This window comes from Grammomys surdaster, unplaced genomic scaffold, assembly GCF_004785775.1.
Source record: "Grammomys surdaster isolate TR1022 unplaced genomic scaffold, NIH_TR_1.0 130, whole genome shotgun sequence".
Lineage (NCBI taxonomy): Eukaryota > Metazoa > Chordata > Mammalia > Rodentia > Muridae > Grammomys > Grammomys surdaster.
The window spans coordinates 24,169,969-24,182,297 of record NW_021604588.1 but is presented as its reverse complement, the minus strand read 5'-3'; the positions used below and the strand labels follow the sequence as shown (position 1 = coordinate 24,182,297).

General features: G+C 47.5%; 1 protein-coding gene across 2 annotated transcripts in view; it reads right to left on the bottom strand.

Annotated features, from left to right (window-relative positions):
• Positions 1–12,329, bottom strand: part of Kcnh1 (potassium voltage-gated channel subfamily H member 1) — a 304,488-nt gene that overhangs the window by 207,462 nt on the left and 84,697 nt on the right. The window contains exon 6 of one of the 2 annotated variants that reach the window (XM_028760606.1): positions 9,515–9,988. In XM_028760606.1, coding sequence (XP_028616439.1) covers positions 9,515–9,988 — 474 coding nt within the window. The remainder of the gene's footprint in view (positions 1–9,514; positions 9,989–12,329) is intronic. The other variant, XM_028760615.1, reaches the window with a different exon arrangement.

Genomic DNA, 12,329 nt, shown 5'->3' with positions numbered 1-12,329 from the left:
TTTGTATGTTTGGGTTTTTTTTGTTTTTTGGTTTTTTGTTGTTGTTGTTGTTTGTTTTTTTAAAAGCCAGTGTGGCTGGAGAGATAAAGGGATGGTTCTGCAGTTAAGAGCACAGGCTGGTCTTCCAGAGGATCTGGATTCGATTCCCAGAACCTATGTGGTGATCACAACTGCCTGTAGCTCCAGTTCCAAAGATTCAAATGCCCTCTCCTGGCCTCTGCAGGCACCAGACACACAAATGGAGTGCAGATGTGGCCAAAACACCCATAGACATCAAAAGATAATAATAACAGATTAATCAAATAATATGTGCTGATTTGAATTCTAAATAGCAGAATACAGCAGAGGTTCTCATTATCAGGCAAGAACATTATCACACGTAAGAACTAAGAATTCTGGTATCATATTAAATAAAAATTAGCAGACAGATATATTTCACAATGCTAAAAGGTTCAGATCACCCAAAGATTTAAAATTTAAATTCTACAACAAAGTATCCCTTCAAAAATCATTAGCAATAAAGAGAGACGGCCCTTGGCCACATGTATTAGAGCAGGAAGGAAAGAGGAAAAGACAACAAAAGAAAACGCATCACAAAGTCAGGAACAGCACAGAGACTCATTGATTGTTAAATGCACTAAACCCATCATTCAAAGGTCTCCTCAAAACAAGGGCCAGCCACACTTGTCACCAGCCCTGATCACCCTAGTTTAATCCCTGGGACCCACACAGTGAAAGGAGAGAACTGATTCCTGCACTGTGGCATGTGGCACTCCAATCTATCTCTCGAGAGAGAGAGACAGACAAAGACACTGAGACAGACAGAAAGACATAGAGAGAGGTGAAATCCATGCATGATGTGTGACAGATGAAGATACATATTTGCAGAGACACGTGGTCTATGCAGGTCAGTGCCTGTGGAGAAGTGTGGAGATACATACCTGCAGACACATGTAGTCTGTGCAGGTCAGTGCCTGTGGAGATGTGTGACAGGCAGAAGCTTACCCTGAAGATGAGTGAATGAGCTTGGCGCTTGGCATTTCAAAGGGACTGTCCAGGTCAGCTGGATTTCCACATTCACATGGGCTAGAAAATGTAGCTTGACCTCTTTTACTAATGTACATACACCACAAGCACATGCAGAGAGAGAGAGAGAGAGAGAGAGAGAGAGAGGGAGAGGGAGAGGGAGAGGGAGAGAGAGAGAGAAAGGGAGAAAGGGAGAAAGGGAGAGGGGAGAGAGAGAGAGAGAGACAGAGAGAGAGACAGAGAGAGAGACAGAGAGAGAGAGAAAGGGACAGAGACAGACAGACAGGGAGGAGGACGAGCCAGAGGCAGAGAGACAGCATGGTAGAGAGTGGGAAGAAGACTGTGGGCTGGTGAGAAAGGAGCCTGGGAAGGAGGAGAGGAGAGAGACAGCAGGCTGTATGTCTCTCCGTACCCTGAGTTGCCTTGAGTCTCCTGAAGTCTTTCTAGCTCCAGAAACACAAATACTGGATTTCACAGCTAGTCGCTACTTCCCAGGAACTCCCTCAAATACAACTTCCTGAAATCAAAGGGCTCATCTCAGCCACACCCCTGCTCCCAAAGCCTCCTACCAAACCTGATCACACTGTGTGCCTGTTGATCACACTGTGTGCCTGTTGATCACACTGTGTGCCTGTTGATCACACTGTGTGCCTGTGCCAGACACAGCACCTGAACCCTTCGCTTCCACCAGAGCCTGTACTGAAGGAGAGGTTCTTCCCATCATCATTGTCTTTCCTTCCAGAAGTTCTAGAAATCTTGATGCTAGGCCGGCAGCCAGGGTGTTGCTCACATCTCTGGCCTGGTCTCTGGTGCTTCACTTTGAGTTGGTGGGCATCTCTTGAAGCTGATTGGTAAAAGTTTCAGGTGAGCAGCCTATGTGGCTCAGTGAAGGGCCCTGGAACATTTATTTGCACAGGGCTGCTTGGTGATATTGGAGGTTGGTAGCAACTCTAAGATCTGACCTTCTCGGCTCTCCTCAGGGAATAGCCATGCCTCTTGGTTCCTCGGAGCTCACTTCCTAGCTCCCAGGCTTTCCTCAGCACAGACTCCGAATGCACACAGAGCACGGTGGGCCCTGTTCCATCCATTCCAGGCTGGCTCCCAGACCTTACCTGCTCTTTTCAGGGAGATGCTCGCTGATTCCTCTGCTGCCCAGGAAAGCAGGTGCAAGTGGACATCTGGGCTGTCCTTCCTGAGGCCCAGCAACGCAGGCCAACCCTGCATCTCTTTACCAGCAATAGGGGGTGGGGGTTGTCTCATTTTTAATTACAGACATTATTTTTAGAGTACTTTTAGTTTACGGCAGAGTGGGGTGAAGTGCGGAGACACCTGTCATTGATGCCTTGCACTAGTGCGGCACAGTGTGACCAGTGAGCCAATGTTCATACTTACTATTAGCAGAGGCCACAGCTGGTGTCTAGGGCTTGCTATCTGTGTAGCGGACTGTGTGATTTAGACTAGTGTTGAGTGACATGTGACCATCCCAGTGTCAAACAGCATCAGCTCTCTGCCCTGTAGCTCCACTTCATGCTACTCCTCCTGCTGTCTAAATTCCTGGCAAGCATTCTTCTCTCCTTTCTACACACATTTGCCTTTTTCAGAACGCTGGGATCAGAGAGTATATAGATGTCGCTTATTTAGCAGTGTGTACCCAATTTTCCTCTATATATTTCCATGACGAGGTAACTCTTTTATTGATGATCAATATTCAGTGAAAGGCTTAGACCACAATTTTCTTGTAACAACAAGTTTTGCAGATCATCGTAGAGGAGCACTGGTCAGTTCAAAGCCTGGACCAGTGCAGGCTCTGCCCTGGAATCTCTTCTTCTTCCTTCTCCTCCTCTTCCTCTTCCTCCCCTAGGTCCCCGGCACAGGGAGAGTAAGGAGGACGTGAGACCTGTGCATGGATGCAGACCAACTCATCTCTGAAGCCTACAGAGAGGCTCTCTGACGTACGTCAACGACCTTTCAGGCAAGTCACTGTCTGGAGGCACAAGGGATAGACACTAACTCACATGGTAGTGTCCGAGTCTAACCCCTTTCCTTGGCCTTTATACATCTCATGTCTGTGCCGAGGATCTCTGCTGCTCAGTGATGTCGATAAAATTGAGAACCAAAGCAGACACACAGACTTCATCCCGGGTCTTGATCGTGGCAGGAGGAGCCACAGATGTGGGTGTTTCTCTCTTGATGACTATGACGTACCAGCAATGGCCAGCAGCTTGAGCTAACTTCAGAGACACTGTGGATGCTGTAGTAATCCCCCTGGCAGGTAGCACTGTCCAGAAGTTGTTTTTTATGTATCATTTTATCAGTTTTTCCTGACCTATGCTCAGCATGGGAAGTCTTACAGAGGGACTCATTCAAGCAGAGGCTCAGGTGAAACACTGGAGGCGCTGTGGCCTCTGCAGGACCTGAGAGTGTAGGTCATAAAAAACGAAGGAAGGGGTAAGGTTGACACAAAGTCTACACTATATAGCCTATGATAGTCTCAAGCTCATGGCTTCCTGCTTCAGCCTCATGAATAGCTGAAATTAGAGACTTTTAAACACTTTTAGGTTTGTTTGTTTGATTGTTTTTGAGACAAGGTTTTGCGGTGTGTCCAAGGCTGGCCTTGAACTCACTATCCTACCTTGGGCCTCCACCACCACACCAGCTACAGCAGGCATCTTTACCAGCAGAAAGCTGACTTAGTATGTGGTTCCCAGGCAACAGTGATTTAAAGTGACAGAAGCTAACAAGGTTCTAGAAACTAAAACATGGTCTTCCTGGCCACCCAACGCTCTAGTGAGGTAGCAGGAGAAAGCACAGTCTGAAGAGAGTGGCAAGACACCCTCCTCCCCTCCCTCCTCCAATGTCTTCACAGTTTTCTCATTTCACACAGAGTAAAGCATTTAGGGTCCTAGGAAGGTGAAGAGAACCTGTTGCCATCAGCACACCTCACTCTTGGTGAATATTAGCCAGTCACTGGCACCAGCTGGTTGGGTTGTTGTATGTCACTCACCCAAGGAGAAGGGTGACTCCTGGCTAGAACATCAGCACAACAGTGACCCACAGACACCCAGTTTTCCCCCCTCTCCCTTCTGCATTTCCACACTGCAAGAGCAACAAACACCAAAGTTTCCTTAGGAGAGGGGAAGCTTGATCCCTTACGACTCCAGTTTTTATCCAGGAAGCACACCAGGCCAGCGATCTGTCAGGGCTCTAACATGGCCTTTCTAAGCTTCAGCTCACCCAGGTTCTGCAACCTTCTGTCCTCTAACCCCTTGCACTAATGTGCGACATATTCACAAACAGTCTCTTACGCAGAGCGGATGATTACCCACAGACTGGGGAATGACGCAAATGGAGGCCATCTACATAAGCAAAACAAGCTGAAACAAAGGGTCATTTTTTTTTGGCTGAAACCACCAAAAGGGCGATATCCACAAGCTGGACGCAAGACCACAGGCATTAGCAGTTCTATCCAGCTCTTTTGTGAGCCAGACCTGAGCTTGATCCAATTGGTTCCCTTCAAGTCTTCCAAACACACACACACACACACACACACACACACACACACACACACACACACAGCAATGACACCGCTGTCTTGTCCCCTCTTCTTTGGTGGTCTCCACTGGTACACGGCCTACTGGCATAATTGTGAAGACACAGGGACAGTTAGTTCAGCTCCCTGTACATTTTTATGACAAATGAGTCAGTATTTTCTTCGTTCTTCCTACAGTCTCCCAGAATAGGAATCTAGAACAGAGAGACTTGTAGTCTTAGATCAGCAACGCTACAGCCTCAGCCAATAGTAAGGCGAGAACAGGTATGGAGTATGAGTCACTAAGCCATTAATGAGACCACTTACTTCATCATTGTAGTTGTCATTGTGGTGGTTTGAATATGTTTGGCCTAGGGAGTGGCCGATTAAAAGGTATGGCCTTGCTGGAGTAAGTGTGGCTTTTTTTGGAGTAGGTTTAGCCCTGTTGGAGAAAGTGTGTCACTCTGGGGGTGAGCTTGGAGACCCTCCACCTAGCCACTTGGGAACCAGTCTTCTCCTGTTTGCCTTCAGATGAAGATGTAGAACTCTCAGCTCCTCCTGCATCATGCCTGCCTGGATGCTGCCATACTCCCACCGAACCTCTGAACCTGTAAGCCAGCCCCAATTAAATGTTGTCCTTTATAAGAGTTGTCTTGGTCATGGTGTCTCTTCACAGTAGTAAAACCCTAACTAAGACATTCATAAAGGACTGTGCTACACCCTCCCCTAGACTAACTCTTGGGAAAAGTAGTGAGATGTACCTCATGGCCTCTCTTCTTCTACCTGCCACTAGACTGGCCCTCTACTCCATTAACTTAACTTAATGGTAGCTTTTCACAAAAGGGTGCCCTCAGGGACCAGTGGATCTGCCCCTCATTGGGCATCAGATCAACACCACAGCTGTCTCCTCCACACCACCATACCCAATGTCCAGGTTCTCCTCCACATTTCACAAGCCAAGAGGTAAGCACATGTTAGCAGCTTCGAGTCAGGCTGATTCACTTCAGTGTGGTGTGCTCCTGTTTTACCAAATCTATCACTGGGAAGATGAAGACGGGGCAGAAGGAACCCAAGCAGTTTTGTGAGCAGGTGACTGAGGTCATGTGAGAGGCAGGGCCCCCGTGTCTCCTTACTTTCCAGTGAGCTCCGAGGAGCCTATCTATCTCTGACCTCCAGTGACCTCCTTTCACCCTCTGCTAAACATCTCACCCATGTCACTTCCTCCTATAGCACTGCAGGTCAAAGGGCAAAGGGCAAAGGGCAAAGGCCTCTTGTTTTAACAAAGAGCTTCTGTAGATGAGAACAATGCAGAACAGACTTAGAGCCCAGTAGGTCTGAGGTTGGAGCTGGCAGGTGGCTCAGGGTGACATGAACAGAGCTGCAGCTGTGACCACAGGAGGACCAGGGACTCTGTCCCCAGCCACATCTCCTGACAAACCACAATTGGTGTGAAAGGCACAGTCAGCAGTCATCCAAAGCTTTAAAAATTGACTGGCCTGAATCCCTTAATGCAGGAACTGCTATGTATGATCATGAGGTGGTCAGACCTCTGGTTCCAAGCTCTTTCCAATAGGAAGCCCACTGATAACAGATGCCTTTCCTAAACCAATCTATCCCACAAACCTGGAAATCAGGGGCTATCTCTACAGTGCTCAAAATTGAAGGCTTCCCAATCCAGCATACACAGTGCCTGAGAGCAAGCTTTCTGTCCTGTTAGCCTCTAGGCCATGGAGACAATCTCTCATACATGTTTGCAGCCCTGTCAGACACTAATGTGAACCCACGGAAACTGAAGAACTGTCTTGTGTAGCTGCATAATTCCAATGCCACTGCCATAGATAGCACATGGCTTAGTTTACAAGCCTATGTGGCTGTATGAGTGTGTCCTGTATATACAAGTATATGTATGTATATATGTACACTCATGTATATGTATTATGTATGTATATGTGTGTATGAATATGTATGGACATGTATATATGGTGTTTAAATGCATGTGTGTTAAGGTCTAGCTAAAATATTAAGACCCAGATGGAATGTAAAACCTAGGTAGAACATTAAGGCCTAGTTAACTGTTACCTGGCTAGCCTGAAATTTATGCTGTTACTAATATTATAAGGAAATTTTCTCCTATGCTGTTTCTGCTGTTACTAGGAAACTTTTTCATGCCTAAGTTGATTACATATTCTGTTATGTTCTGTGCCCTTGGAAACCAATCATGATAGAAGTAGAAGAACTGTTTTAGTTACCCATAATAAGCATGGACCTAAACCAACCACCCATGTGTATATGAAATATTTTTTAGATTACAATAATATATTTGAATATAAGCCAATAGCATAACTTTCTTGAGACACAGATACTTCCCAATATGAACCTGTGTATAAGATTTTATGGTATTTGCTTTGGTAAGGTAGCCCTGGGATGGACCCCAACATAAGAGATACCTACACAAATATAAGAAACTATTTGGAATAAGACTTCCCTTTTGAGTAGGAGGTCAAGTCAAGTTTAAATTCCCAAGGCCTCCCCAGGAACTGACATTCTACTTGGCAGAACGAAAGACAACACAAATCTCACCCTGGTTAGCAAGTTAAGACATGAATGTTTGACAAGTCCCATCCTGGTAGACAAGTTAGGATATGAATATTAGACAAGCCAAGTCCCCTGCCACAGCTGAATACCCCAACCAATGGGGCCAGGATAAATGTACCTCAAAGACATGATCCTAAGGAAAATTCCCCTATCCCTAAATCCTGATTGGTGGAATCATGTTCATTTGTACATTTGTGTACTTGGCACAGATGTTTGTGGATTTTTAGGCTTACAAACCCTGTAGGATCTTAACTTAATGTCATGGTTCAGCTTCCAAGCCTGAATAGTGTCCCTGATTGGTCAGTCCTGAGGCATATGCTCAATAAACTATCCCTGTCTGACTGAGATCGGTATTCACGTGGTTTGTGATGCAACTCCTGGGCCCCAACATGTGTATGTGTGTACATGTGTGTATGGTGTATGCATGGTTCATATGTGTGTACGTGTGTGTGTGTGTGTGTGTGTGTGTGAACATACATAGCTGTGCGTGGTATAGAGAAGCCAGAGGAAGACATTTGGTTCTTCCTCTATCAGCTTCCACCTTATTCTCTGAGACAGGGTCTCTCACTGAAGCTAAAGCTCAGTTCCAGTTAGGCTGGCTGGCTAGTGAGCTCCCAGAATTCACTTGTCTCTGCACTGCAGTAGGGCTATGGGGATGCAGAGTTAAGATCTGTGTGCCGTTAACTGAATCCAGGTCCTCTTGCTCTCACGAGCATCCTTATTCACGGAGCTCTCTCACAGCCCCTCAAGTGTTTGATTACTTGTTTATTTTAGTATAAAATTTAACTTCCCATGTGTATATGAAATCTCTTTTAGATAACAATAATATTTGAATTATATATGCCAATAGCATAACTTTCTTGAGAGACGGACACCTCCCAGTATGCTCTGCAATTCACATCAAAGAATGCCAACATCCACTCCAGAGGGGATTCCGTCCTCTGGACATGTAGATGATCTGTCCAGACTCATTTAATCTTGCAAAACTCACCAAAGGCATTCAGGGATTATTCCTTGAAATTTCATATTATATTAACAACTGGTTCTGCTTGCACAGCCTTGTAATATCAGCACTGAGGAGGGTGAACCAAGAGGATTACAAGTTTAAAGCCAGCGACATAACAAGTTCTAGGCGGACTACACAAGGTGCTGTCTCAGAAATAAAGCATCTTAAAATAAACACAGCAGAAACCTTTCTGGATCTAGAGCTGGTGTATATCTGTGCTCTCCCCTCCACACTGTGATCTTGGAGGCACTTGGTAGGAAAGCTACCCCTCAGCTGGAGAGCAACATGGCTGTCTGGCTTCCCCACGGAAAGCAAAGCAGCTGATGCCTTCAGCTACTGCTGTGCTGGTCCGAAGGCAGAGGCATGGTGATGTCCTCAGCCAGTGCTCCCTACCCTGGATGGGAGTAGATTCTTCCTTCCATGGCTATCTTTACCCCAAAGGATGTGCCACGCCTCCGCTCAGCCTCCAGATGGCTGCCTAGCTGCCCACAGTTAATCCTCCTGACCCTCTGTAATCGGAGACAATGAGGTCCCCGTGCTGAACAAGCTGGAGGCTTATCAAGCAAGCTGTCTTATCTTAATCCAGAATGGAGAAAAACTGCCCTCCTAGCATCATCCAGATAAGAATCTACACTGCTCTTTGCAGTGACTTGGCATCCTTGCTTTTTGAAAGGAGATATTGGCTCCTCACCAGCCCCAGGGGGTGGGGTGGGGGGCTTCCTGCCACAACTATCTCAGGCACCTGTTCATCGGCTGCCTGAACAGGTCCCAATGCCAACGTGGTCCCAATCCCAACAAAGGATTTACAAAGCTGAGACTCCACACAACCCCAGCACCTGCCTATCAGAGTAGCCAGCAAACAATTACCTCCAAAACCAGTACTAGCAAAGAAACAACTCAGTGCAAAATTTCCCCAGAGAACTGAAATGGCCTCAGTTACCATCAGTTATAGCCTGTGGAACAGCCAGCATGGAACAGATAAAGAAAAGGCCCATCATCAGAGCACCCAACAGGTACACATCCAGCAGTCAAGCGCCAAAGGGAAGGCTCCCTGGTGCAGTGGCCATGCATGGCTGCCTCTTCAGCCTCCCTTCCCTGAGCCAGCAGCTGCACTCCCCAGGGAGGAAGAGTGAGCCCTTGGTCTCTTCCACACCTGCTCACTGACATGCAGGGCCTCTGGACCTCCAGAGGACAGGGATGGCAAGCAGGATACCCGTGGTGCATGCTCCCTCTGTGTGGCCATGGCTCATGCTGCCTCCCACCCACTCAGTGACTCTTGTGCTGACCACCCCCCACCCCCCGGCATTTCATTCAGCTTTAAAGACATGACAACATGGTCCAAGATTTGAGGGATGTACCTGACTCTCTCTCCCCTCCAGTGGTGGTGGGATCTGATCAGCAAAACCAATCTTCCCTGGATCACCCATAAAGGCACTAACCTCATCCACGTTCTCGAAAGCGTTGATGACGTCATACGGCAAACAGGACAGAAGGTCGATCACGAACCACGTCTTCAGGTAGTTCATGCGGATAAGTTTGGGGTCAGAGATCACTTCCCCCGCTGGCCCGACAAAGGTGGTATGAAAATTCAAAACAATGTCCACCAAAAAGATGACGTCCACGATGCTGTCCACCACCAGCCAGGCCACGTTATTCTGCCTGGTTTTAAAGGAGACGTTGTAAGGGACCAGGATGGCTGTGTAGAAGGTCAGGATCAAGATGATCCAATCCCACGTGGTCTTAAAGACACAGTAGTGCAGGATGATGTGAGGGGGTGTCTTTGGCGCCTCTTGCTTGTACTGGGGAAGGATGTCTGAACCCAGCTGCAGGACCTGTCCAGAAAAACACCACCAAGAGAGACAGGGTTAGAATTTAACAGGAGCATCTCCCCAGCCTGGATCTGCCAACGGCAAACGCTTCACAACACTTTGAACAGATCATTAGCTACAATAACAGATGCTGAAGGAGAACGGGCGAGTTTATGTGAACGTGATAACAGAAGTGTTCATACCATAGTGATAGCAGGCTGTTGTCTGGCTGGCTGCGAGCTGAGCAGTGCCCTAAGTGCTCAGACGCGTTTATTGTCTCGTTCGTTTCTAAGCACAACCTTACTTATTTGTTTTTCTCTAGCCAGCTTCGTAGGTGACATGTGAGAAGCCGAGCAGGAGAATTAAGCAAGTTTATCCCATCAATATTTATACAGTTATTGTTCTGTGCCAGGAACAATGTGCTATAGGTCCTGGGCATCTGGCAATGGAGAAAGAACGTGGGGCCTCCTCACTTGGAGCTGAGTCTCAGACACACATTGAGGATCACTCTGTGCCGAGGATTCAAACTGTGACGGAGGCTGATTTGATCTCTCTTCCTGAGAATGGGGGCAGAGAGACCAAGAGGGTCCACACTCCACCTGTGCTCAGAGCTGTTCTGAGTTTGACATAGAATTTCTCTTCCTGGGAAAAGATCTTCTCATCAGAGCAATTAAGGAAGCACAGGGGCCAAGGCATGGCTAAGTCAGAGGAGTGCTCCCCTGAGTCAGAAGAGTGCTCCCCTAGCTTGGCCCAAGCCCTGTCTTTTTTTTTGGGGGGGGGGTTTCGAGACAGGGTTTCTCTGTAGAGCCCTGGCTGTCCTGGAACTCACTCTGTAGACCAGGCTGGCCTTGAACTCAGAAATCCGCCTGCCTCTGCCTCCCAAGTGCTGGGATTAAAGGCGTGGGCCACCACCGCCCGGCCAAGCCCTGGGTTTGACTCCAGCATTCCACAAGCCAGGTGTGGTTGTGCTGGCCCCCATAACCCCAACACTGGAGGATGAGAAAGGAAGACAGAAAAATCACCTTGGCTACACAGTGAATTTGATGCCAATTTGAGACATGTGAGACTCTGTCCCCCTCCCATCAAAAAGGAGAGCTTGGGCTCAAAGAACAAAACAGATAAAACCAACTAAATAGAAGGCTGAAAGATGGAGTAGGAACAAAGGCTCAGCCGGTGCTCCCTTGACTTCGCTCCTCCAGTGTGCCCAGTCTTTGAATGGAAGAGGTAAGTAGCCTAGGGAACACCAAGGCACACAGACAATACCACTCTCCACACACGATTCATTTTCTCCAGCCAAAGGTCGGGGCATCATGCAGCTCTCCAAAACAGAAAGCCCTTAGACAATGGCTGTGCTGCTGGAGCCACGGGCTACAGAGATTACTGTGCACTGTACCTACTGGGAGTGGCAAAGGTACTCTTGGAAGCCTGTTTCTCTTCCCAAAGTTGCAAGGAGACAGCCATCCTCCCTCCCTGCAGGGGTGAATCATGCAGAGGAGGGGCTTGAGATCCCACCATACCACAGCCATATGAGGTCACCCCTAGTACCCACGATAGTACCACGATACTACCCAGGGTAGTAACAATGTAAGAAGAGTCCTGGGTGGTGGGAGCCACTCCTGTCATTATACAGTGAGGAGCACCCTGCCAGGCACAGAGGCACATACTCCTGATGCCAGATGGTTGAGGCAGGAGGGTCATCGCAAGTTTAAGATTAGACTGGGCTATAGAGTGCATCCCTAAGTGTCACTAAAGACAGAGTGACAACTTTTTCTTTGACCCAAGGTGGACTGAAACTGGGAGGTGCCTGCCCTGTCCCCTGCCGTGTGTTACAAGAAAGTACCGCCCCAAACTAAAGCTCTAAGAGAGATCTAAAGTCAATATTCAAAATGCTCAGGTCCAGAAATGCCATCCATTACACAAACAACCACAGAAATAGCACACAGAGTGAAAAGTAGTTGATCAGTAGACACCAGCACCAGAAATGACACAGACATTGGAAGCATCAAACACAAGACTTCTTGGACAAGCTGGAAAGGTAAATGGAAACATGGGAGGTCCTGGCACAGAAAGAGCAGATGCAAAGACAAACCAGATAGAAGCTTCAGACCCTAATATAGTAACCTCTATAAAAAATAAATAAATAAAAATCCAGCGGGTACCCTCATCAGCAGAGTCTCAGGGCATGGAGGAGCAAGTAACTGGAAGATAAAACATAACTGGAATCATCGAGCAGTTTCTGCTCTGGGGTAGACATGACCACTGCAACTCAGAGAGAAGGGGACAGTGCTTCAGGGGACCAAACCACCAGGAAGACAGGGTAACCCTCATAGGAATGCACTGAAATAAATTTCAGAGTGCATGAAAC